This window comes from Dermochelys coriacea, chromosome 8, assembly GCF_009764565.3.
Source record: "Dermochelys coriacea isolate rDerCor1 chromosome 8, rDerCor1.pri.v4, whole genome shotgun sequence".
NCBI classification, from domain to species: domain Eukaryota; kingdom Metazoa; phylum Chordata; order Testudines; family Dermochelyidae; genus Dermochelys; species Dermochelys coriacea.
This window is the reverse complement of record NC_050075.1, coordinates 87,602,300-87,630,180: the sequence shown is the minus strand read 5'-3', so window position 1 is coordinate 87,630,180 and position 27,881 is coordinate 87,602,300. Positions and strand designations below refer to the sequence as shown.

The 27,881-nt window shown below is 43.8% G+C and overlaps 2 protein-coding genes across 6 annotated transcripts in view; one reads left to right on the top strand and one right to left on the bottom strand.

The window, feature by feature from the left end:
* ANKRD13C (ankyrin repeat domain 13C) overlaps positions 1-8,967 on the bottom strand; it is a 44,271-nt gene extending 35,304 nt beyond the window's left edge. Inside the window, exon 1 of the mRNA XM_038412073.2 lies at positions 8,339-8,967. Coding sequence (XP_038268001.1) covers positions 8,339-8,699 — 361 coding nt within the window. The 5' untranslated portion in view covers positions 8,700-8,967. The remainder of the gene's footprint in view (positions 1-8,338) is intronic.
* Positions 8,968-9,021: 54 nt separating this feature from the next.
* CTH (cystathionine gamma-lyase) overlaps positions 9,022-27,881 on the top strand; it is a 50,623-nt gene continuing 31,763 nt past the window's right edge. Inside the window, exons 1-3 of one of the 5 annotated variants that reach the window (XM_038412085.2) lie at positions 9,022-9,325; positions 22,561-22,642; positions 23,109-23,204. In XM_038412085.2, the coding sequence (XP_038268013.1) occupies positions 9,140-9,325; positions 22,561-22,642; positions 23,109-23,204 (364 nt within the window). In that variant the 5' untranslated portion in view covers positions 9,022-9,139. Of the gene's footprint in view, positions 9,326-17,800; positions 18,142-22,560; positions 22,643-23,108; positions 23,205-27,881 lie in introns of those variants that run through there. The other 4 variants (XM_043490861.1, XM_038412087.2, XM_038412090.2 and 1 more) reach the window with 4 other exon arrangements.

Here is a 27,881-nt window from a genome sequence, read left to right as displayed (position 1 = left end):
TCTAAATTTACACTTTGCAGGGGTTTCTTACCTAAGTATTGAAAAATACCAGGGTAAAGAAGATACATTATCTTGAGTGCCTCTAAATATGCCACTATACACATTCATATATACAAAATTTCCCCTACTATGTTGCAGAGAGTAGATTCTAAGTGCAGGCAATGGAAATGTTTACCTTCTAGAAAGGAAATGATCTTTTATAACACTTTGAGACACTCTACACCCCAGGGGAATGCCCTGTAACCCCTATATTCATCATTTATATACAACTGTGATATTGCATATAAAGCATGCCTTGTAAGGTGGTATGGGAAAAATTATGATCTGCTGAAACCCACTGTTCCATCTAAATATATACATCATTAATGCATATGAAATCATGAGATTGTGTTATATGGTTCTCACTAAAATATGCTGTGGTCTGCAAAGCGCCCAGATACTAGCTCCCCTTGACAAAACTTGGGGGATAACCAACAGCCATTATCCAGCAAGGGAGCTACAATGCAATGAGTCACTTGCACAAGGCCACACCAGGTGAATCACTCAACCTTGCCTAGTGGTGACTCAGCAATGCCCACCAGACATGCCTGGATTTGTGTTCTCCAAGCACATGTACTAAGGATATAAAACAGAACACAGGGGCCTCATGCTTGGCCTTTTTTCCTCCCCCGACCTATGCTGCAAGCAACAAGGACTCTCAGGAGACTAAAGAGTCCAACAGAGGAGACTGGCTCAGGTCTGCAATATGAATTGCAATATCCAATAGGGTGAAAAAAACCCACTTAATCTAGATGTTGCCCAGTCTCATAGGGTTGAGAGTTTAGACGAGGGATCTCAAATATACGGTCTACGGGGCTATTTCCTGCAGCCCACCAAGCTCCTCGCACCCCCCCCCCACCTCTGGGCCGGGGTGGGTGGGCAAACTACAGCCCGCAGGCCAACACTGCCCCCCCTCGGCGCCACAAGCCCTGCGCTGCTCGCAGCACCATGTCCCTTCGGGGCTGGGGGGGCGCAGAGGGCTCCATGCATTGCTTCCAGGCACTGCCCCCTGCAGCTCCCATTGGCCGGGAACAGGGAACTGCAGCCAATGGAAGCTTCAGCAGAGGTACCTGGAGGAACAGCGTACGGAGCCCTGTGCCTGCCCCCATCCCCGGGACGTGGTTCCGGCTACTTCCCAGAGCGGAACAGGGCCACAGCACACCCCAACTCCCTGCCCTGAGCCCCCTGCTGCATCCCACACACCCCCTGCCCTGAGCTCCCTGCCACACCCCAACCCCCTGCTGCATCCCACACCCCTCCCTGGGGTAGGGAAAGGGCAGAGTTCAGGTGGGAACTTCAGGGAAAGGCTTGGAATGGGGGCAGGGAAGGAGTGGGGCAGGGTCAGGGACTCATGGAAGAGGTGAAATGGGGGCGGGGCCGGGGGCAGTGAGGAGAGGGTGTCAGTAATGCAGACTTCGGGCCAATGCACTAGTCCTCATGGTCATTTGAGTTTGAGACCCTGGTTTAGACTACGTGCTCATATTTTATTCTGGTAACCAATCTGACTTTTTGCCTATCACTTATAATCACTTAAAATCTATCAAACTTGATTAACTCTTTATCTTTAACAGTGAGTTTGTTTGAAGTGCTTGGTAAATCTGCTCAGGTTTTCAAAAGCTGGCGTATATCCATTATCCATCGATGAAGTGATGAACCAATTAATAAACTTGCATTGCTCAAGAAAATACTTCCCTATTTTCCTTATTGCTATACACATTTTAGTGCCAGTAGAATTATACCATCTGCTCAAGAAAGGGTCTTGAGCAGTGCAAGATGGTAAATTCCTAGGGTACAAGGCTGGGAGGATTTGGCTGGTGCCTCCCTCTGAGATCATGAGTGGCTCTGGGAGCATTCATTCAATCTACCTGGGCGTGGGGCTCCACATGCAGTTGTACTGAATAGTACCTGCACCTGGATGGGTTTGTGCTTGTTACTAGCAAAGCATTGAGAGAGAAAGCCCAGGCTGGAGAGTTAAGGGGGCACAGTGCTCCCACAGTCCCAGGCTGCACCCTGGAGATCAAATGCAAGTTCAATCATATGACTAATGGAATGATATGAAAAACAAACTGACTTATTAAAATTGAATGATGGGGTTCAGAATAAGCTATAAACATTGTAGAAACAGCCAAGAGAGCACTGAAGACCAAAAATAAAACAAAAGCTAATGCATGTTGTAAGGTTTTACTTACAAAAATGCTTTACATAACAGCAAGAAGATGTGTAAAATTATGCACTTGTTATTGCCTGAATTTAAGTGTTCATGCAAAGTTCTGGGTGGTAGTCCTAAGAGCTGAAGTCTTCTATTTTGTTCACCACAAAACAAGTTCAATACAGGAAATGGCAAATTTTTCCCATGCTTCCCAGTCAGTGCGCCTCAATTCTGATCTGGAAAGACCTCACCCAGGGTTAAAAGGAGTTGTCAACCAACAACATGATTATGACATTTATATTGTAGTAGCACCTGAAGGCCACAGCTAGGTTTGGCCCCATTTTACATGACACTGTACAAACACAAAAGAGTGACTACCCCTTCCCCAAAGAGCTTAATTAACCCAAGAGATCCCGTTTCTCCCTCCCTTACCCCAAATATGGATTTCTTAAGTAAACTTAAGCCTAAAGGATCTGAAAACAAAATTAGAAGCAGAGGATAACTCAGCAATCAATGGATCCTAAGACTCAGTAGATGCAGATGAGATAAGTTTCCCACTAGGGAATTAAAAAAAAAGCAAGAAGCAAATTTTGAGTCCCAGAAACTAAATAACTTCAGCTCTGTATCAAAAAGAGTGAATACATTTAAATTATGACCTGATCGAAACAGAACAAGGTGTGACCAACGACCTGAAAGAAACTAAGAATTCAGTTTGATTTCAGCATGAACAGTGGAAAGATGATACAAAAATCCTTGATCGTAGTAACAACCCATAGAAGAACTAAAGAAAGTAAAGTTCAAGATAGAAACTTGCACCCAGTCACAATACACACTTACAACAATGTTTTAACGGAAGGGTGTCTAACAGATATTCCCTCCGCCCTAAAAAAAGGAGAATAACTATTTCAGTACGAACTACAAGTGACTAGTTTGTAACCAATTATCACTGAAAACCAACCATGGCACAACTTTTTGCAGAGCACCTCCACTAGCCCATTTAGCTTAATCTAAGAAACCTACAGAGCCTGACTTTGGCTTGTTGGCAATCCTAGCATACAACAGTCTTATTGAACTCCATATTTAATGTGCCAGTCATTTTAGGCTTATTAATTATGGCACTGAAAATGAGGCTTCTCAAAAGTATTATCAAATGTTATGTCTAGGGAAGCTATATATAGATTTTTTTAAAAAAATAGTGTTAGAATTGCTACAATCTAATTACAACTAAATTAAATTACAACTACACTTGACAACTAAAAGTCTAAAATTTTCCCATTTTTAGAAATTCTAATGCAAAACCAGTAGCAATCAGAAGCCATCTATAACAGCCATGTAGTAAGATTAACTTTTCTTACTCTTACTTTTTGTACATCGTAAATTATGACAAGACTAAAGCCAGCTTTTTATGATACTTTACTGTAAGGAATTTTAATTTAATGCTATTAGAGCACTAACATATGCAACACTATTGTAAAATCTGTGTTGTAAGAGAACCCATTTTATAACAGAATCCAGTCTATAACAGAAGCACCACGCAAGTCACTTATGAAATAGGAAGTTACTGTAAAAGGCTGTAAGACCTTGCTTTTTACAGTGATTGAGATCACATACACAAAAGGACAGACACTAAGCAGCCTATTACTGGAGTAATACAAAAAGAGGAACTGAAAGTAGTACAATGTAGTACATATAAATAAAGAAAGAGGAGCATCATGCAACATCCTTGGACTGGATGCAATTTAGAAGAAGCAGGAGGTATGTTTGGAAGAGAATGAAATACCAAACACATGACAAAGTCACAGTATGCAGTATTGTTGTAACTGTATTGATACCAGGATATTAGAGAGACAAGGTGGGTGAAGTAATATCTTTTATTGGACCAACTTCAGCTGGTGAGTCAGACAAGCTTTTGAGCTTACAGAGCTCTTCTTCAGGGTCAGTTACTTATGGAAAATACAGATTATCAATGATCAGGGTTCATTCTCATTCCACACTTTATTTTTGCAGCCACCACCTTAATTTGTCCTAAAAACTGACATGTATACCATGCATCTGATGCCACAAGTTCTAATTAATGTTGCCAGTTTTGGAAAATAAGCCACTGGATCATTTATAGTTTTGCAACTATTAAGGGTCAGACATGCATAAGTCAATTTGTACTAACAGCTATTTAAATGATTTTGTAAACTTCAAGTGGCTGTTGTGCGTATTAGTGCAAGAGTTTGGAAAGAGAAAATCAAGTTAGTTTGCAACCCGTCACCATAAAACAACTGATGACAGACCAAATTAAGAGACTGAAGTTCACTAGATATTGAGTTTTTGCACATTTAGGATCAGACTTTCATTGGGGGCTCATCCAAGCTAGCACGAGTGCACATGCATGTTTTAACATGTTTTAGGTTCCAGAGTTTGCATGCACAAAACATTTTTATAAGCACATATGCAAAATCCAGCACCTGTACAAGCAGAGATTCAAAGGCTCTAGCTACAAGTGTTTGTACACTTTTGATTTACTATTATGAAGATGCTGGAGTCTAAAAACCAAACTAATAGATTTTCATGGAGCAGTTCACCACAAAAAATCCATCTTTTCCCTTAACATGATGCCACAATGCATATACAAACAGCCATAAAGCAAGTGTGGACAACAAGCTTCTGACAACAAATGAAGCTCTTTTGGAATAGTAAAATGTATCTTACATAACCATCCAAGGAAGCAGAAAGAAAGTTACCTAGAGCCTGTAAGGCTGAATAAAGTTGTAAATTAAAATTTGTATATATAGAATCACGTGCAGATCTTGTAAGTGCAGGCAGATCCCTTCCCCTTCTCCCCCGCCATTTTTCCAGATTTATCCTCTATTTGTTTAATCAGAAAACTTCAGGTTTAAGATAATACTGGTATTTTAAGGACCTTGATCAGGCTTTGAAAGTCCAAACCTTATGAATTAGGGAAGGAGGTAAGTCTTCACCTTTGCCATTGCTCTTGTACATCTAGAAACCGTATTCTATTAGGCTACATCAGTAGGGTAGTAGCACATTTGTTATATTATGATAGCAAAGGAAAGATTTTATTTAAAAGCAAAATTTAGAATTTGCAAAGTTTACATCACAAGTTACAGGCCCTACACTTGCATTAAAAAAGAAATCCTCATATTTCCCCCCTTCCCAAACATATCCTATTTTTTCCTACCCACAACTTTAAAGAATATTTTTGGAGGATTGTTGTTTGCAAGAGTTTACGTTACAACCACTCATCCCAAGTGTCCTTCAGCTGGGAAAAAATTCTGCCCAAATCCTTCCACTCAAGTCTTAGAGCATGCGTGGAAGTGATTTTTCAATCACTTCTGACTATTTTAAAGTTTTTCCCCAGCCAAAATTGATCAATGTACAGAGGTGAATTTGCACAAACTGATCATCGGCAAGTTATGAGCATGTGAAAAGATGTTACATATTGAAAGCTTTTCCAGCCTTACACTACAATGCAGCTCACTAACCTGTGCTTACATCAATAGTTTCAGGATGAAAGGCTTCACTCTCTGCTGTTGTGGGGCGGAAGGAGGGAGAGAATGAATCCTACTTTTGCAAAGAGATAGAAAAATCATAGTAAGCAAGTCTATTGCTAACTGTCAGGTTCCACACAAGACTACCACGAAGACAGACAGCAGAAGAATAGTGTCAGGGAGTCCACTTGGATTAGAAGTAGGAAAGAATCTGGCCCCAAAGGATCTATCCTGACAAACTGTAATAGGAAAGCTTGAAAGGAATTCACTATAAATGGGGTAGGCAAGATGATGAGGGCCTCACCACAGGGGAAAGGAGATTGGTTCAGTAAGAGGAACTGGCTGTGATTATTCTTCTACTCAACCTCCTGGCTTCTGGATGAGAGAAAGGCCTCCTAGGAAAGCAATATCCGCAGGATTCTCCTCCAAATTCTGGACTGTCCCAATCCCACTACTCCTTAAAGTGGGTGTGCGGTAGCTGTACTCCTACATTCACCTCTTTTACAGGAATATAATAAATTTGGTGCAAAGTATGCCTTGTGAGGTATCATTTGAAAACTCATAACTTACTTTACCTGGACAATAATGATCAGCATGTGTGGCAACATTGCATGTAAAGTTACAGGATTCCTCTGTATGCTATTACTCAACATGTTCCAGGTCTGGGGGGAGCAGCCACAAACCAGTTCCCCAGAGACAAAAGGCTATCCAATGCCTCAGCCAGGTATCATCAAAACCAAATGGACCACCATCTGGTTAAGTGGCAATTCTTTGGCAGGAAAGAGGATGTGGGTGAAAATCTACATCTTGACAAAGGAACAGCTGGGGGTTCCCATCCACATAGGCTGTCTCCTGAACCACAGCAGGAGGTGATTCTCAAAGAAGAGAAAGAGCTAAAGAGAGGAGATGACTCAAATTATGTCTCCTTTCTCTCTACCCACGACATCCAAAACACCTGAAGAACAAAGGAAACAGCTTTGGACTTGGACTTTCAACCTGATTGAAAGGTTCAGCCAGTAAGAATGATAAAACGTGGTGAGAGAGACCTTTGCTTTGAATTCACTCTAGTTTGTTAAGTTAGGCATTAGTTGAGATTTACTTTTATTTTTTTTAACCAATTCAGACTTTTATATTTCATTACTTATAATCACTTAAAATCTATCTTTCTCTAGTTAATGAACTCGTTTTATTGTTTTATCTAGACAAGTGTGTTTGGATTGAAGCGTTTGGGAAGCTCCATTTGGGAGAACAGGATTTGTGCACATCATTTTCTATTAATAAAATGACTTTATATGAGCTTGTATTATCCAGGACAGTGAGGTACATTTCTGGGGGAAAGTCTGGGGCTAGGAATTTGCTGGTGTTGCTCTGCTGTGTGATTCAAGGGTTACTGGCTGTAGTACTCTTGCAGTATAATTTAATGGAGGGAGGCTGTGGCTTTGTCAACACTGGAAACTGAACGATAAAGACATTTATTGTTCAGGGGTGTGAAAAAAACCACCCCTCTGAAAGACAAAAGTTTTGCCGACGAAAAGCTTTGAAGTGGTTTGTCAAAGCTACCGCCGCTTGTTGGGGGTGGAAGTTTTTTGTCTGCAGGAGAGCTCTCTTGCCAACAAACAGTGGCTACACTGCATATCTTTTATCTGTAGTGGCACAGCCATGTCGCTAAAATGTGTTCAGTGTAGACAAAACCTTAGTGTGACCAGGAGTAGTAGCTCTCACAGCAAAGCAGTGTAAAAGGCACCCCAAGTTAGAGAACTGAGAGAGGACAGCTGTACATCAGTCCAGATTGTAATGTAAAGTCACGGAGAGTCTGAATAAAGAGTCTCCCCCCCCCCCCCCAGAGTATATGGGGAAGAAAATTAAGAAACTCACTGTCATTATCTTTCTGACTGATCCTGTAGTTTCACATATGGAAAGGTTTTTCCCCCTGGGAGGGGAACGGAAGCCAAGATAACGTATCACATAGGTAAATGGGAAGGATTGGGGGAGTCTCTCTACAAGCAGAGTGGGGTGGAAATATCTCTCCACTAATCCATCTGATGCATCCCATGGTTGCAGATCAATGCTGAGAGCCTCATCCAATGGAGAATGGGATAGTAGGGAACCTTCCCAAGACCTTACCATGGTTTATCATATAAACCTTTGCCCTGGGTGCAGAACACTGTGGAAAATTTCCTCCTAGAAAGTACTGGTAGTTGGGCGGGGGAGAAAATGGAAGGGAAATGTCTCTCCCTGGCACTGTGGTTATCATTCTGCACTATGTTCCCAGCTGTGGACCACCGTTTGGGGGTGCTTCAAAGAAGAAGAACCCACTATGATTGCTTTTCTGAGGTGCCACCCCAAGAAATGGGAAACGTGGCTGTCCTTCTGACCAAATGCCTCGGGTCTGGATGAGGGGGTTCCCGAAAGTAACTTGGGAAGCAACCTATGGCCCACTACTCGTGGCCATCTTTCTGGGAGATGCCCTGGCTGTAGATGGGTCGGTTAGGGAGGGTGCACCCATGGGGCTCTCGGGGAATTCAGCCCGCCTGTCCTTCTGGCGGCTCGAGGGCGGCGCACAGGGACGGCGGCGGTGGGCTCTCTCCTGGGAGCGGCAGGTGAGGAGAGGTGGCTGCTGTCCGCAGGCGCGGGTCGGGGCAACACTCACCGTGAGTGTCCTTCTGGCCGATGCCCTGCGTGCGGATCAGTGCCGAGAGCCGCCTCACGTCCCCCTTCAAGACGCACTCGTGTACCGGGAAGTGCCCCGGGCACTTGTCGGGCTCCGCGGCGAGGCTGACTCCCGCCGGGGTGGCGGGGGCCGGGGCCCCCTTCAGCTGTAGCCGGTGGTGGTGGTTGCTGAAGATGCGGTGGCCCCCCGCGCGGCCGCCCTTGCCGCTGCTCCCGCGGCCCCCCGTGAAGACGCCTCCGGGCGCGGGCGCCGCCTCCTCCTCGCCAGGCTCCAGCAGGTCCCCGTCCTCCTTGCTGGGCTTGTGGTCCCTGCGCAGCGAGCGCAGCTTCTCTCCGGTCATCGCCAGCGGCGGCCCCGGGGACGGGGGGGCCCCGCCGGGGAGACTCGCCGGAGCCGCTGCGGGGGGGACGAGGCACTCAGAGCCGCGGCGGCGAGTCCCGTCCCGTCAGCATCCCCCACCGGAAACAGCCCGGACGCAGCAGGCTCAGGGGAGCCGACAGCCTGACCTGCCTGCCTGCCTCCCCCCCGCCCCGCTCCGCTCCGCTCCGCTCAGCGGCTCGGCCGCGCCGCCATCTTGTCGAAGCGGTCTCGCGAGAGCACAGCGGCCCGGCTGGGCGCGGAGAAGGAGGAGGAGCGGGTGAGTCGGCGCCGCCGCGGGGAGCGGGTTGGGCGGGGCGTTGGGCGGTGTGAGGGCTCCGGCGGAGACAGGCGGGACGGGACGCACGCTGCCGGCCGTGGCCCTCGTCAGGGCTACGGTGGTCGCGGCTCAGCCGAGCGGCCATGGCCCTTGTCACCCTGGGTGGCGCCGCCGCCCCTGCGCGCGGCGTCGTTACAGCGCCAGCCTTCCGCAGCTCCGGCTGTCCCGCCTTCGATCCGGGGGGGCCCCGCGGGCAGCGCTGCGCGTGGGACTCCGTCGGCCTTGGGAGCGCTGCGGGGCTCAGACACGAGACAGCTCGCAAGGCCCTGGTAAGGGGTGATCCAGGGAGCCCCGTGCCCGCGCCACATGGCCACCGGCTCCTTAGGTAAAGCAGCTGATGCTCTTAGTCCAGGGTGTTGCCAGGTCAATCCCTGCTGTGGTAACCTAACTGGTCACGCTCATACTTAAAAAAAAAAAAAAAAAAAAAAGTCCTACCTCGTAGCTAGGCCTGGTAACCTACTTTGTCTACAGTAGGAGTTTAACACACTTCTTAATACAGCTTCCCCCTCCTCTAGGCATGACCTGTGGGGAAAGAAGTAGAAGTGTTGGACTATAAAGGACCTCAGTAGGTCAGCCAGTCCAGTTTCCTGCACTCAGCAAGGTCTGGTCTACTTATACATAGTCCCTCCTGAGCAATGTTCCCGCTAATATTTGACAGGCCACGTGCACCAAAAATTTCTTCTATGCAAATTTTTGAAGCGGAGTTCAGATTTGTGCGCCATGCGGCAAATGCGCCCAAGCAAGTAAAATGCTTCTACGTTTAAAAAAGCTTTAATTTGCAATTTGTGATAATAGTTCTACACCGTGTTATTTTATGTCGTTTTTAAATACTTAGAAAAAGGAAATTTAACTTCCTTTCCCTTTCCCCCTCTTGCCAGGTAGTAGAATCTGGCTGTGTTGATAGATGGTGGGCGAACAATCTCAAAAGTCGCCTGTAAATGATATTTCGGCCTGGCTCCGATGTAGTATTTCATTTTTCGTGCATGCAGTGTTTTGCTATGGGGGGGGTTTAGGATCTGTGTGCATGCGCATATGTAAACAGCTTAAAGGGAACAGTGCTCCTGAGAGGTGTTTGTCTAACCTCTTCTGAAAAACCTTGGTTTGGCTCCCTTTTTCTTAAAAAAAAAGAAAAGGAGTACGTGTGGCACCTTAGAGACTAACACATTTATTAAATAAATTTGTTAGTCTCTAAGGTGCCACACATACTCCTTTTCTTTTTTGCAAATACAGACTAACATGGCTGCTACTCTGATCCCTTTTTCTTGTTACGTTTGCCGAACAACAAGGAGTCCGGTGGCACCTTAAAGACTAATCTGTTGTCTTTTGTGGATACAGACTAACACAGCTACCCCCTGATACTTGACATTTACAGAACATAACTGTCCACATTCCTCTCAGCCAAGAGAGAGGGGCACACTGTCTCCACTTCAACAACCACACCACCAGGTTGGGGCTGATTGAGAGCCAGTGATTGGAAGCTATGCTAAATTACATTTTTTTCTTTAAAAAAAAAAAAAAAAAAAAGAGAGAGAGAGGAAAAACCTTAATCAGATCCATTCTTTTATAAAAGAAAAAAAAATCTGGTAAAACTTGTTTTACAACTTAAATAAAGATAAACTTAGTATATGCATAAATGCATAATTATAAGCTGTCCTATGGAAGTCCCTGGAGCAAGTTCATAAAAAATATAAGCCACATGCACCCAGGGAAAAGCAGCCACCACCACCAGGGTGCCCTTCAGCAGTAGGCCAGACAATAGCAGATGTGTCTGCCTCAGTTTCTTGTGCTATTTGCCAATGAAAAGAACATAGTGTCCCACAGTGCCTGATACAAAGCCCATCTAAGGACATTATTTTTACACCAGCGCAAAAATTACCCAAAGACCTTGTAATAAAACCATTTTCTAATTTCCACAACAAATATTCAAAGATACAACAGTTGTTTTTTTCTATCCCTGCTGTAGGTCATCCACTTGCGAGTCAATAACAGCACTTTGGTCCCAGTTTCTTTTGTCCCTGATCTAGGGATCCAGTATCTAGGTCTCCCTGTCCTCTCACTTTTCCCACAGCCCTTCACTCAGGTCTGTACCTAGAGGGCTCCCCCTGCTATAGTGTGACATTCTTCTAGTCCTCCCTGCCTAGGAATCCATCCTCCTACAACAATATTCTTGCTTCCAGGCTCAGCTTTTCCTGACTGTAGCGGGATAGTCACCCTGCTCCTGCCTGGAGCAGTTAAAAGCTGTCCTGGGGGAGGGCTGTGGCTGGGGAAGGCTGAATGGAGAAGCAGCCTCAGCTGTGGCCACACTCCAATCAGGCCCCAGCTGGCCCTTATAAGAGGGCAATGGACCAAGAGCAGACAGTCAGTCTCTATCAAAGGGCTTGGTTGTTGGGAAGCTGAACAGAGAGTACCTGAGGAAAAGCCCCAGGTTGCAGCCTTGTCAAAGGCCAGAAAGGTGCAAGGGTGCAGCCCAGGGTAGGCAGAGGGAGCCAGTCCAAACCCCCCTTGCCTGTGATAATTAGCTTATACAGAGTGCAGTTGGCTCCAGTGAAAGGGGGCTAGATAGTGACTGGCAGTAGTCACTGAGGCAAGATGGGGATAGTGGGTGGGGGTTCCCAGAGAGCAGGTGTACTGTCAGGGGGCAGAGCCTGAGGACTAGGGACATGGGGGCCAGCAGCAGCGAGGTACTAGCCTGCAGAGGGCACTCCAAGTGAAAAGAGCTAATTCCCAGGACAGGACAGGAGGCGCTGCAGGGGTGAGTCTTGCCGTATTACATGGACCAAGCTGGATCTTTCCGTTTTCCTAGTGGGCTACTTCTTGAGTGTACCTAGCTTTGGTCAGTTCTCACAACAGCTTTTCTCTAAGCTCCTCACTAACAGCTCACAGTTACTGTTCTCCTTCAGACAGTTCTCCACTTGCCTTTGGGGTGCAAGTGCCCTCTGTTAAGCCTGCTTGAGGTTCAAGTGACTAGTCATAGGTGCACTGGCTTCTTCCCTCTTAAAGGGCCACTGTCAAACTGTGACACACCCTAAGCAGGAATTTAAATTTATCAGTCACACCTTTTCCTATATGTCAGAGCCCCCACCTCCCTTCAACAACTGCATTTATTTTTAAAACAGTGCTTCCCAGCCTGAGTTCCCCAACAGGAGCAGCAGCAATAATAAATCCTAAAATCCCAAAGGTGGATTGGGGCTTGTGGGGCCCTTGGCCACAGCAAGTGGGGGCCCCTCCCCACCTCTTGTGCCTGCAGTCCCCCCCACACCTCTCTCTGGCACTCCTGCCAGGGAAATGGCATCGGGGCACAGGGCTTTCCCCACCCTCATGCTTGGCACTCCTGCTGGGGAGTGGGATTGGGGCACAGGGACTTCTGCCTGCCTGCCTGCCTGGCACTCCTGATGGGGGTGGGGTTGGGGAGAGCAGGGCAAGCCCCTGTGCCCCGACCATGCACCTTGGCAGGAGCACGATGCACTGGGGTGCCCCAATTGGCTGGGGCTCCTGGGCATGGGCCCCGTTGGCCCAGTGGTTAATCTATCATGGCTAAAATCAGACTGAGGAAGATAAACTAAACAAGGAGGTAAGGTGGGGAGAGAGACACACAATTAGACTACAGAGAGAAAACTGACAAAAGGACAGGGAGCTGCACTGGTCATCAGTGTTTTTGCATATTCATTTGGGAACAAGCTCTGAAGGACAGTACACCAAGCCCTAAGGGAGAGAGAACCTTGTGGCTTTCTTAAAGAGCTCCTCTAGCTGACTCAAGGAGTAGCATCCAGCTCTTTTTGACTGGTAGGATGGTAGCTATAATGCAAGGCCCATGAGATGGAGGAAGAAAGTAAGAGGATATGGAATTTTGTAAGATACTCTGTATCACAGCAACTGTCTCTCTGACCAAAGAGCTGGATGCTTGATGGGGGAGATGGTAGAAAAGTTTGAAACTAAGAGCCAGTAGGGAAATATGAAAATAATTGAAGAGATCTGGGGAAATGCACCAAAACAAGGGAGCGAAAGGCAGGCAAGAATAAAGAGGTAAAAGAAAAATTACACAAAATCCAAAGCAAGAGAAGAACAACTAAATTATTTCATAAGTGTATCTGGATTTCTTTTTATTACCAATCCAATTAATAATAATATTTAAGCTCAAAAATAAAACCTTCCTACTGAAATATTGGAAGCCTCCTTATCTGAAAATATAAAGAGATATGCTACCCTCCTACCTGCTTCCTCGCAGGCACAGAAAAACACAAAACTAACCCCCTGAGGATAGTAAATGGAACTAACTAGACCAGCCTGATCTAAAAAATTTAATTATATTTTGCCTTAATGTTCAGTGATTGACTTGATACAGATGAGACATATTTCTCAAGAGCAGAAAGAATAACAGCTGGAGAAAATTAAGCTTGAGCAAAATCAGGTAATAAAGAAATTAGAACTGACAAAACTCCAGGATCCTTCTTAATAAGAAGTGTTACATAACTCTCTCCTTTCCTTTGGGGCTGTCACTTTCTGAAGCTGTTTGTTTATAAATATTTGTATTTGCTAAGAATTCTCCTTGTTCTGAGGTTGCTCAAACTGTAGTCCATGGAATCGGGACAGAGCCTCTTCTGGTTTACCATAGAATGAAAAATTTTGAGAACCAAATATTAGGTTATTGGAGTCTGTGAAAGGAGTCACCATGCTAAAGGTGATCCTGTATATTTCAGAAAGGCCCTACGGAATCCCTCTAAGAACAGAAACAAAATAATGTGATATGGTGATGTGTCAAACTGGAGGTAGAGAAAGAGATTCTACATGGAAGAAATAGAATTTTATTTTCCCCTTGACCTCAGTTTACCCACCCAGGCCTCTCACGATATAAGAATGACCATAAAGGAACAAATCAAAGGTCTGCCTATGATCTAATGAAATTAGTAGGAGTTTCGCATGTTCAAGGAATGTGGTATCGATTCCTTCTTCTGGTCTCCTATTCATAAAAGTAACCATGCAAAGCATGTTTTTTTAACTCTTAGATTTTGACAAAATGTAAAAAGATTTTCCCCTGATCACTGAAAAACATATTTGTGACCTAGGTACTACCTAAGTCCTTCCTACAGCTCAAGTTCCTACCATCTGCTGTTGAGGTGGGCGGGGGGAATGTTTATAATGACAAACGTGTGGCGGGGGTTGTCTCCCACTCTTTTCAAACTCAAAAATGGTTCAACCATTTTTGTTCAAATTTCGCCAAGAAATATTGAGACCAAAGATTGAAAATTCATCTTGAAAAATAAAAACTGGAGAAAGTTGTAAGTACTCAAAAAGGGTCTTGGAATAGAAACCCTTGTGTAACCTTGAATATAAATGTTCTGATGTGATCCTCCTATAATAATAGATCAGCTGCAGCATGAAATAGTTTCATTTTTCTGAGTCTCACAAAGAGAAGACTGACTCTGTAGCAAGCTGAGGCATTCATTAGAAAGGTGAGCCAGCTGCTAATGCCCTAAAACAAAAACAGCCTCCTTCTAAGCTCTGGCAGCCTGGGAGAGAGAAGCTCATGCAAATGAATGCTTCATATTTTACTTAGTTCTTAAGCTCATTCTTCTGTAGTTGAAGAGCATTTGTGTATGTACGGGCCTATGCTTGGTTTATGGACCTAGAATATTAAAATAATATGAAACCACTTCCTAGGAACTGTGTGTTTGGTAGGATCTCATATCCTCCCCCATTAATGAGGCATACTCCCAGTCCACCTGTATAGTTTATCTTCTATATTGTACCATGCTATGTGGAAGATGTACTGTCTGTTGGGGAGGGGAAGTCATTGGGCACCCTGCTTACCTTTGGAGTGAAGCAGAGAGATACACTTCAGACCACCTAAGCATCTTTCTTCCTCTCCCTTGCTAACTCGTGAAACTGAACGGCTAGCTTTCAAGCAGGAAGAGCCCAATAAGTTTGGTCATGGCTTCTTCAAATTTCTTCCTCAAATAACTGATATTCAGTCAGTGAAGGAAAGCATAATCTCACAGTAGGACACTAGGGGGCTCACTGAACATGCAACCTCATTTTAGCTGGATAGGGCCCAATATTTAAAAGGGTAATGCTACTCAGAATGGTCAGCCATGACAATAAACAGCAACTCTACCAATACAGAGCTCTACTGCATCTTTTTTTTTACAGTTCTGCAGCAAAACCATCCTGCACATTACTGTACAAATTAGCCGAGTTAGTTTTTTCTCTAAGAACCCCATTCACAGAAGTAAGGTTATGACTATTAATGTCAGAGAAAAGTCCACTCATTTCCCCCAACCTTGTTAAAAACACAAGCCAGAATTTCTTTTCGCATTTGTTCTACACCATGGATTTACTCCAATGTAGGTGAGAAAGAATCAAAACAATGATCCTCATTTGCACTGTACATTGGCCCAGAGCCATGTTTTGTAACTAGGTTAAAAGTTTGGTGACAAACCGCTTTCAAGGATAACAAAAGATATTTAGGGAAATGGATACAATGAAAACAAGCAGTAATATTGGTAAAAGTACCTTTTGCGCTCAGTGTGTGTGTGAATTAAATGATACAAAGGGATATTAATATTCCATTTGTCCCATCCCCCACTCTCAAGATTTACTCCAATGTAAGTGAGAAAGAATCAAAACAATGATCCTCATTTGCACTGTACATTGGCCCAGAGCCATGTTTTGTAACTAGGTTAAAAGTTTGGTGACAAACCGCTTTCAAGGATAACAAAAGATATTTAGGGAAATGGATACAATGAAAACAAGCAGTAATATTGGTAAAAGTACCTTTTGCGCTCAGTGTGTGTGTGAATTAAATGATACAAAGGGATATTAATATTCCATTTGTCCCATCCCCCACTCTCAAGTTTTGCCTTTTTCCTGACAGATTCTATATCCTCATCGCTGTGTCTCTTTCTTTTATTGTTTATATTGCAGGCACCCAGTTTAGACTGTAAACTCTTTAAGTCAATCCCATATCTAAGTTACATGTTATATAAATCATTACGTACATCTTTGAGGCTTTGAAATTAATAAATACCGATTAAAAGCTGTCTACTTGCTAAAGGTGCAAGGAAACCTAAAAAGCAGGAAAAATAGAGTGGAGGCTAAATGATGAGGAAGGAAGATTTTCAGATCCCAGTAGAAACACTGGAAATGTACAAAGTATATTGTCAATACTCAATGAGAAACAACTACCACATAGAATCATAGGTTCAAATTCCAGAAGGACTGATTCATCCCTTCCTTCTCCTGCAATAGTTACATTGCGTTGCATGCTGTGTGAATGCAAAGGGTGGGGTTAAATTTTTTACAAGAGATCAGGGCTGTTAGAGTAATAGTAAATAGAGTCTGTTCTGCATAGTCACCAAAAAGATCACATGCTTTTTCCTAAGCACAGTATTTTACCCTGGTGTCTTTGGCCACAATCTTTCCCAATTATTATTTATATGACCATGGTGCCCATAACTCCTACTCATGGACCAAGATCCCAATGTGCTAGGCACTGTACATGGAACAGAAGCAGAGTCCCTGCCCCAAAAAGCTTACAATCTAAATATAAGATGAGACAACTGCTGGATAAAAACAGATGGGAAAGTACAAGGAAACAATAAAACAGTATTAGTCAGCATGACTGGCAATTGGGTCAGCATGCCAACAGCCTAACTGCTGTCAGGTTTGTTTGTAGGCACTATGGAAAAGGAGCATTTTGAGGGATTTAGAAGAGGACAATGAGGTAGCTTTATGGATATTCATGGGAAGTTCTCTTAAGTGTAGCAGCATGGGAAGAAGCACAGAGGTGCTTGTAAGAAAATGTAACTGGTGGGTGATGGAGGCTGCCATTATTGGCCAATTGGAGGCAAAGAGTTGCTATCTCTGGTGAAGGAGAGAAAGGCTGTGAAGGGCACTGAAGGTGAAGACAAGTAGTTCTGTTTGATACACAGAGAAGGGGGAGCTAGTGGACAGATGCAAAGAGAGGGGTGATATATTCAAAGCAACAAGTCTGCAGAATGATCTTTGCTTTTGCTGCAGCATGCTGACTGATTACAAGTGGGGCAACACTGCATTTGTCAAGGCTAGAGAAAAGGCTGCTGTAGCGATCACCAAATAAGATGTTGAGAACCTGGCCAAGAATTTTAGCTATGGACAGGAAAGACTGTGTATTAGAGATGTTATGCAGAAAGAAATGTGTTGAAGATTGCTATGGTCAGCTGGATGGCTGCCTTCTACTCTAGAGCCAGCTGCACTTCAAGGGTGCTGTAGATACAGAGTGGTTAAAATAAACTGAAAGAGAGGGGCGAGCTCTGAGAGCGCCAAACCAGGAGGCAGGAGCGCTCTGCTTCACCAAACCAGGGCCAGGTGCGGACCTTGTGCTTTAGCAGAGCCAGGGGAGTTCTGCACTCCACTCCCCTTTCTACCCCGGTTACAGTGTGGGTAAGGTGCTTTGGGATCCTTCAAGCGGTACGGAACAGTAAGACGGTGCAATGGACCCGAAAGCGACTATTACTGTGTTGTCCCCGGGGAGCGTCTGTGGCCTGGGCCTAGACCGCTCTCTCCCTGGCAGGTTCTCGTTTTATGCATGCAAACGCCTGTTCATGGGTCGCGAATGCCAGTGGAGCAGCAATGCTTCCCCGGGCAGCTTTGGAGGCACGTCGGCCCCCGCCTGGCTCCCCAGAGGCCAGGGTCTCCCAGGGTCAGCAGCCGCAACGCCCTCCATCCTGCGCCAATGAGGGACAGGCTCCGGCGGCGACGCCCGACCTGGTCTCCTCCCCCAGCCGCTTTGTGCAATGCAGGGCGGAGCTGCTGGCTTGCAGGCACTCGCCGCTGCCAGCACGGTATATTTCAGCGGCCGGCTGCACCTACCGCCTGAGCCAGCCCTGCTTCCTATCCCGGTAGCCGCTTTTCTCGGTCCTCCTGCTGCCCTAGCTTCCCCATGGAGAAGGCTGAGGACGGGTCCCAGGGCTTCCTGCCACCCTTCGAGCACTTCGCCACTCAGGCCATCCACGTGGGGCAGGAGCCGGAGCAATGGACCTCCATGGCCGTGGTGCCCCCCATTTCTCTCTCCACCACCTTCAAGCAGCAGGCGCCCGGCCAGCACTGCGTGAGTGGGGACTCCTGCGAGGGAGGAGCGGAAGGGGTGATGCGGGGCGAAGGGAAACGTGGGGAGTGAGCGAGAGAAAGCACGGCGGGCAGGAGCGAGCGGGTCACGGATGCTTTGTTTTAGATCAGAGGAATGGAACAGATGTCGGTTTCAAAGGCTCTCTCCACCTGTACGGAAATGAGGTGGGGTAGAAGGTTTACTCCCCTCTAAAGCAGAAACGTACGTCCCTGTAGGTCCAGCTCTGACCCTTACACAAATTATCCACATGTAAACACACGCACATTTGTAAGGGAAACCAATTTGTTTCCTGTCCATTTAGACCGGAAATAGGGGTGTTTTTTTTTTTAAATCCAGTTTTGGGGCACAAAAAGGATGTAAAGCAGCAAACTATTTATAGCTGAAGAGTTTTTATAAAGTCTCAACAATTTTCTATTTTGCAAAATTGCAAAACAAACATATTTTCCCTGGAGAAGGCGCTTTCCAGTATGTCAAGTTTCAGCCAAAAACAAAAATTCTGTATCATTGGTGTAAATAATCCTCCTCTCTATCACAAAAAGGTCGATGGTGGAAATGCATACTCATTTATAACTCTAGATATTCCAGTGGATACCATAGAACAGAAATCCTTTGCTACTGCACTTTATATAAAACACAGCTTGGAAGTTTCATAAACCAGGTGGCAGCTGCCCAAATAAGCACCTGTCCAAAGCAGCATATCCATCATTAAATACTCAGTGCAGAGACATGTTTTGCATTTAAAAATCAACATTTATAATGCTTAATAAAGTTTTTGACACTCTAACCATTTAATGCATGAAAGTCTAGGAATGTCAGAATGATGACAGAAGGGGCTTGGCTGTCTGAGGGAGGTAGTGTGCAGTGAGTTAGTGTAGAGTAGGTAGTGTACTCTATATTCTTACCCTATTTCTCTGTGTGGACATCCTTACTGTGCATTAAGTGTACCCTTAGGTAGTTTAGCTTAATTTAATTCAGATTGGAAATATGTTAATAGGCACAAGGGCACTTTCAGTGCTCAGTAAGGGTATCCACATGAGGAGGGGTTAATGCAGAATAACTAGTGCACAACAGCTACTTTGGACTTTTTCCGGGTGTAGAGAAGCCCTAAGTAAACATGCAAAACAGGCTGGAAGAAAAACATAATTTCCTCCCTTGTTTCTGCTCCGTTTGTGCAGAATTGTAGCAGGAGAAGGCAAACTTGTTTTCCTCTGAGACTAGTCAGCTTGGAGCCTTAATTTCTCCCACAATTAGCTGAATGTGGATCAGAATCAGGTCATTAGACTGTATGTCTGCTTTCAGTCTGATTTCTCAGTAGAGGGAAGAGTAATAGAAAAAGTTCCTCGATAGTTTGTAGGCATGGATATATGGTCCTCACAGTTTCTCTTAACTGTAATACTACTCAAAAGTGGTCATACTGCAGAGCAGAGCAAAAAGCAATGCAATACTCCATAAACTACAAATTATGCTAGAGAAGGGGTTGAGTATAGTAATTTAGCACAGAAAGGGTTGTACTATAGGCTGAAAAGAAACAATGCCTGCTGGCAGAGTTCAAAGAAACTGAAAGGCCATTGATTCAGAGCCAAGATCTTCACCTGATTAGTGACGTTTTGGATGCCCAGCTTGAGACACATTGAAGGGGCCTGACTTTACACAAGTGCTGAGTACCTGCCCCCTGAAAATCAGAGCCCTCTAAGATGTCTCAAATTAAGCACCCTAAATCAATAGTCATATTAAAAAAATGACGCATGTGTGCAGGTCCAAATGTTACTATCTCTCCCTAGTACTAACTTAAGTAAACAAAAGAAGCCAGCAACATCAATCTTTTCCCTCCACATAGAGGTTTCCCCATGATCTGAAAAAACATACAGCCTCTGAGGGAAATTTTCAAAGACAAACTAAAAGTCAGTTAGAGTTGAGTACCTAACTCTTCTTTGTGCCTTTGACTCTCTGTAGATGTGTTGGTGTAGATTCCCTGAAGTGCTTTTGACATCAGAAAACTGATAGCTAGATGAATGTTCTGTCATTTATCACGTGGTCTATGGGCAAGCAGAATACTACTTCAGCTGAAATTTGATAGCAGAATGTAATCTGGATCCATACTGTAATAAACAACAACCACAAAAAAACCTCCATATTGTTAAATTAATTTGTTTCAATTAGAATATAAGAATGGCCCTACTGGGTCAGACCACAGGTCCATCTAGCCCAGTATCCTGTCTTCCAACAATGTTAGCAAACATTTGCTGCTCGCTTTCCATAAATATAATGGAGAATACGCAGAAATTTTTGTGGAAACTAAGAATTTTAAGCAGACTTAGGGCAATAATTGTGAAAAATAAACTTTTGAATTCATAAATGTGATATCCTCCCTGCCGCTCCCCACCAAAACCCTGATTCTACGCATTACCCTTATTTAACTAAGGAATAGAAGAAACATACCATGTGATCCGTGTGTCCTCGCACTGTCCTCCTGACAGAATTTAAATATCAAATACTTGTGAATAATTATTTGCCAAATTTTGAGTTTAAAATAGCAAATAATCACGAGCTGTTTACAGTCAATTGGAGAACAGAAATACAGGAGAGCTAATGGAATATACTTTTTATCCAACTTTCTGAGCCACATTCTTACTGCAAGTTCAAAGATAACTTCCTTACCTTGTGTGAGCTTGTATCAGAATCCAGAACAGGGTGAAGATTCTCTTTATACAGCGATTCTGAAACTAGAAAGACATCAGAATACTTAACCAGACTCTCTCCCACCCCCACTTTTTTTTTTTCCTTCCCCTTTCCCCTGTTGAGTTTCTTTAGGCAGAGCTCCAGTGCCCCTTTCAGGGCTGTTGGGCTCATTGCACCAGTGAAGGTCTTCCCAACATGCCAGTTGGAATTTAGGATGACTTTTGCCAAGAAGAAAAGGAGTACTTGTGGCACCTTAGAGACTAACAAATTTATTAGAGCATAAGCTTTCGTGAGCTACAGCTCACTTCATCGGATGAAGTGAGCTGTAGCTCACGAAAGCTTATGCTCTAATAAATTTGTTAGTCTCTAAGGTGCCACAAGTACTCCTTTTCTTTTTGCGAATACAGACTAACACGGCTGCTACTCTGAAACCTGTGATTTTGCCAAGAAAATACTTGTCCTTTTGAGGATCATAATTTTTCAGATTGACTTGGTGGCTTTCAAAATCTACTGACAAGCTTTCTGCAGCACCTGCCTTGCAACTGGCAAGAGTGTTGTGTATGTGAAAAGGGAAGCTCATCTTTCTCTTTGATTAGCCCTGGAGGTTTTGGATTCAGTTCAGTTTATTATTGCAGATAGGTAAACATTTGTTCTGAGGGAGCTCACGTGACTACCAATTATACATTTTGGCATCACTGTGTGACAGTCATGCTGAAGACTTGAGACAGCACTGCATTCCAGAATTGTGGAACAGGATTCAGGACCTGGTCTTTCACCATTTGAAGCCAGTAGAAGCTTTACCATTAACTTCAATGGATGCAGGATCAAGCCCCCATTACGCAATATTTGAGCCTGGGCCTGAAATACTGATTAACTTCAGTTGATCTCAACGGGAGGCAAAGGTGCTTGGACCCTTTGCAAAGTACCAGAGAGATTATTATGTCCTATTTGAATGTCCATGAGGGAGTCTCATAAGATTATTGCTAGAATAAGGTGATTAAAATCAGCTGTGCCAAAAACTGTTGTTTTTAAAATGGTAGCAAATTAATTTATTGTAACGTTTTATCTTCATTATTTTAATACAGCCTGTACTTTAATGAGCACACACTGCATCCAGATTTCCCATACTAACCCTTAAGTTTTAAAAGTTGCATGTGACTTAGACATACAGGCTAGATTCTTAGTTGATGTAAATTTAGCATAGTTACATAAATCTGTGGAGCTGTAGAAATTTACACAGCTGAAGCTCTAGCTTCAGTTCCCAAAATGGAGGGATAAATGTTAATGCTTGGAATTGAACTATAGAAGCCCTTTTTAGTAAAAGTAGTCTTTCAATGTGAGACTAATTCTCAACAAAATATAACAGAACATATTAAAACCTTACCAGCCAAATTAGGTTATGTCTCAGAGAAATGACTTACTAGAGCTTATGAGAGTGCTTAGTTTGACTGCAAATAGGTTGTCTTCTGTTCTGACAAGCAACAGATGCCGGATCCCTGTGTGTGTGTGGGGGGGGGGGGTCTTCAACAACTTGTGATAGCAGGTGGCTATTTTTTGGACGCATAACTTAGCGTTAGGAATATGGATCTCTTGGATGGTCTAGGATTTTACCAAATTTTAAGACAGGTGGTTGTCAGTACAAGTTTAACTATATTATTTTACAGCACATCCTCCAAAATCCCCAACACTTACTGTTGTTTTTGTATCTTATTTTCATCACAGGGTTTCGAATATAGCCGTAGTGGAAATCCTACTCGGAATTGCCTGGAAAAGGCTGTAGCAGCACTGGATGGAGCCAAGTACTGTAAGCTCTCAGCATTTTCATTAAGAAATATGTCAGCATGTGTATCTTCAGAGTGGACTACAGTAAAAGTATCCTAAGAGGGTTGGAGCACTAGAGTTTGACCACTACAGTAAATCATTTAACTCAGCTTTTGCTGTCAGCATTTACTTCAAGTGTCAGCTTCTTCACTGGTCTGATCTTTTTTCTTAAAATATACCTGAATTAATATTCTTTAACCAAAAATGCTAACAATGGTTAGTACATAAATATCAACTCCACTCTGCAGTTCAGTGGACTTACTCATGCAATAACATACATTCAGTTTAAGTAAGAGTGGCAGAACCTGGCCCTTTATAAAACATTGACACTAAACAGGAAAATGGGGATGACAGAAACTTTATGTTCATAACATGATATAAAGACATCTCTCTATAAAATATAAATGTGTCTTTGTTCTCTGCCACAGTGATTCTTTTTTCTGTTCTAGGTTTAGCTTATGCTTCAGGCTTAGCGGCTACTATGAATATTGCACATTTGTTAAAGGTGGGAGACACTGTTATCTGTATGGATGATGTTTATGGAGGTAAGTAAGCACCAATATATGTTAGGTCTTAACTATGTTAGCTGTACATCTCTTAAATATATTAAATAATTGGAAAGAATACTTCATGCACTGAAGTCTTCTGTAATAATAGACCATTCCTTCATGCCTTCATTGGCCAAAAGTGGAGATGTGAATGTTTGTAAAACGGTTGCACTCGTTTAAGATGGAGAACTCAAAAGGTATGGCTAACTGATGATGTCTGCTTCTGAGAGGAAAAGTCTCAACCTCCTAGCTGTGCACAGATAAATGTTGATTCTACTTAGGAATCCAGTAGCTGCTAAAGATCCAAAATGGCCCCAGATTGCCAATGTTCCAAAAAACAAAACAAAAAGCATCATCTCTGTCATTTCCTCTAGATTACCTGTTCTACTCACCAGCATCACTCTGGGAAATTTCAGAGGAAAGAGTGTATTAATGGAAGTGTGACCTTGTCCACTTCTGCCAAAGTCTTTGAAAAAGTAAATACTACCTCAAGATTCCTGTTTCATGGTCTGCAGAGAGAGCTAGAATAATCAGCATGGTCAACAGCTGACCTTTGGTTGATTCACTCCTTGTAGTGATTGAACAATCTAGCTAATATAACCTCCATATCATATCCAGGTCTTGAACCAAATTGAAAAAAGGCAGAGGAGTCCAGATGCCACCAGAGTTGATTAGCTACCTCTTCAGCAAAGGAAAGGTTAGGGAAAGGCCAACCACTGGCAATATTTGTCAAAAGATATTTTCTTGAGCAAGAGCTGGACAGTATGTTTGAAGGAATTCAGCACCTTGCTCTCCATTATCCACAAAGCAGTTTCTCGTAGTAAAAACAAATGTTGAGTTATTTTCCAAGCCACTTAGATTTACCTGGCTGGCCAGTACATGAAACTATTGCTGTCTTAAATTTACAGAGAAAATGGTGGCATTTACTTCTCCACTACCAAAACCAGCATTGCCCGAGACTTAAATGCTCCACACTACAATCTTTCAGGCTCCAGCCTTTCAACAGTGACCACTGAAGACTGGGAATACTGACCTCTGCCATCTAGCCTCTATTGGCTGCTGTTAAAAACCACCTCCCCTCATGCTTCATCACTCACAGGTCATCCATATACCAGGATGACCTGTGGGATTAGCTTAAAAAAGGGGGGTTACTAAGGAAACATTGTGTCAGAAGATGATAAATCATCATAATGTCCTAACTGGCCATCAGTAAAGTAGGCTGCTGGCTGTAGAGTATTTCTCCACAGAAGGATGCAATCCAACTTGGTCCATTACTTTCCCAGACAGAATAAATGGAAAAAAGTCTTCTACCCTGATGAGAACAAAAGTGAGCCTTGATCTCCACCTGAAAAAGATTAACGATAGCATGACAAGGGTATGAGCCTCACGTTCCCAACCCAGAAATAAGATCTAAAGAGAGTCTATTTATGTGTATGGAGCCAAAAGGAATCAAAGAGTTAAATGTCAGATGCTTATGTGATCCCACATTGACTCAGAAAACCCATTCTCTACATGGACATCAAAATTGCCTTGGTGAGATTGACATCTCTCTTTAAATTGGTTATTTCCAGTCTTTTTAAAAAAAATTAAATAAAAAATTACACAGGATATGCCAACAGCACTTGGTCATCGCTGTAGGCTTTGTGGCTAAACCTCCGAGTTAATGAGCTCATACACTGGCAAATGAACCCTAATTAAGGTATAATAGTAGACTAGAATAAAAATTTGGTGGGGTCACTCTGGAAGAAAATCTAGGCCTTTTTTTGGGAGGTGCTGAGCTGCAATGCACTGGGAATTGTTTGCATGCAGCACCTTTGAATATCAGACCATAAACCTTTTTGTACTGATGAAGCTTTCTTAAAGAGAGGCATCAATGTAAAAATGGCATTTGTCAGATTTTTTTTTTTTAACCCCACTGTTATTACAAGGGATGCCTAAGATTACCTCAAGAAAGATCAGAAAAGTAATTTCTCTGTTTTCAGTTTATTTCTCTGTGCATTGGACTGCACTCTGTATGGGCCTTTTTGCACAGCCGTGAGAAGAGAAAAATGTTTTTTGAAAAACAGATAAATGATCACATAAATATAATCAAAAATTATCCCCACTGGGGATTCAGGACCAGGTGCAGTATCTGTAATGTCCTTTTAAGTGATTTAAAGAAAAACAAAACAAAAAAACTAGATTTCAAACTGACTGTGCCTCTTTCATGCTGTTGGTGGCTAAATAAGTTAGAGTGCTTCAAGGGAATGAGATCCATACAGTTATCCATGCATTTATTTTTAATTCAGACAGTAGATTATCATGGCTTGGTGTTTTCAGATGCATGTTGTAAGGATCACATAATTACTTTTGTTTTCTGTTCTCTCTCAACGTTTCCTGTGAAAGAATTATAGAAGAGCTTAACTGAAACATACCAAAGGAAGAAGCTTAGGGGAATATCCGTCTCCTTGCTTTTGTCACCAACGACTAATGGAATAGACAAACAAAATAATTGTAATCTCTTTTCCTGCTTCTTCCTTTCCCTCCTAAATTCTTAGTTAAGCCTACTAAATAGAGTCTGAAATGGGTGGCCACTCTGAGGCTGCATGGTAGAAACACGACTGTGAGGAGATTAGGACAGATGGGGATATGGAAAGATGATGTGGAGAGGAGAACTGCCAGGGGCTTGAGAGAAGGGAGGAAACAGCAAACTCAGGGCATGTAAAGCGCTTTGAGTTAAACCAGCCTTCATAGAGCATAGTAGGGAAAGTGCTGCAATCTGTCCACACTGGCGTGGCCACATTAGCTGCTCTTGCAACGGCCACAGAGAGCAGTGCATTGTGGAAGCTATCCCAGCATGCAAGTGGCTGCAACATGCTTTTCAAATGGGAGTGGGGTGGAGTGTGACAGGGAGTGTGTTCTGTGTATGTGGGGGGAGAGTGGTATTCTAGCCTTCTATTTTTTTTTCCCCCCCCTCTTCTTTTCAGGTCTCAAGTTGGAAACCACTGTGGGTGTTCACGTTGGGACCAATAAAAAGATTTACTTTCAATCCTGACTTTCATCTTCCTTTAGGAGAAACCAATGGAATATTACAAAATAAAAAGTATTTAAGAAATTTATATGAAACAATAGCCCTAATGGTCTCCCATTACATCTACAGCACTGTTTGAAAATACAACACTCGGCAGCCCAGCCTCTCCCATAATTCTGCTATGTATGAGCTAGTCACCTCCTGTGTGCAGTTCCAGAGGCAGTTCAAAGCTGCAGCATTTCCTCCTGCCCCCCCAACCCCTTTCTCTGGCTGCCACCAAATTTTCTGCTTCCCTGGTAGCATTCAGTTGTGGTTCTCTTTTCTCCTGATCTTTCCTTTGCCTTTTTATTTTTTTCATTTTCAGGTAGCAGTGAACAGCCTTCTTTGTTTTTCTTCTCCTCTTGGACCAGGTATTCAGCAGTACAACAGCAAAGCTGCACAGAGTCTCAGCTTCAGTGCCTCCCCGCTGAGCTCTTCTGCCCCCTTTCAGGGATGGCAGAGCAGCCACGCAAATACAGAGCTAAGCCCAGATGTTGCTCCATCTGGGAAGCAACTTTAGCGGGCTCCATGGAGGGTGAATTATGTGCTGCCTAATCTACCGGTGCAAGGGTCAGCCAGCTGAGGGCACGGAGCATTTAGCCAGCCAGACATGTTGGGACTTGATCTCCCCAGGAAGCCGTGACTGTACCACAGAAAAGTTTTATGAGGCGACCTAGAGCAGAACTGGGAGAGGCTCTAAGGACTAGGAGGACTTCATTCAGCCAGCCTGGGGGGTAAATCCTGGGGCAATTCAAAATCATGAGGATAAGTCTGTAGCAGGGCTACCATTGCCCACCCCACCCCACCCCACCCCCCACCTCAGTCCTGAAATGGGTCCAGAATACTCTGGGGAAAGAATCTGGGCTCACCATTCAGCCCCCTTCCTCTCAGCTTGAGTTAGAAAACTCTGGCAATAAGTCCCCATCCCCCAACATGGGGGAGTGGGAGCCGGTGGGAGAAGGGAGCCCAAGGGAGAAGTTTCCAGCACTGTCAAGGACCTATGCAAGGCTAGCCGCAAAAGACTCTGCCCAGGGCATAGCTGGCTGGTCAAGCCTGAAAAGCACATGCCCCACTGCTCTTCTCCCTCCCATCTCTTGAAAAAGTAAAGAACAAAAAGGATAAGAGAGCCCCAAAAGTATTTTGTCCTCCTTCTCTACCAAGGAAAGAGAGCTATCAGACTTTGTTTCTGAGCAAGAGACTGATAAAATGCAACAAAGGTGTGGGTATTTTTTTGTTTTGTTTTTGTTTTTTTTGTCGTCCCCCCTGCCCTCCCGAGAAGTTTTGAAGCCATGTGGAAAAAGTTGTCTCCACTACACAGATCCAACCTAAGCAGGCCTATGAGGACAAAGCTTCAGAGCAAATACTGCCTGCTAAATCCTCTCTATTCTTCTGTACTTGTCCTTGAGGAAATAATGAGGAAGGAGTGGGAAGCTCCTGAAAAGTGTAATCACTTAAACAAGTACGCACTCAGATTCTACAAGCTCCAGGAGTCAAAAAATGCCATTACTGACATGCCTAAAGTCAATGCTGCAGTAACATCTCTAGCAAGGGATATGGTTATTCCATCCAAAGAAGACTTCTTTCCCAAAGATCCAATGGATAGGAAGGTGGAAGCCACCCTCAGA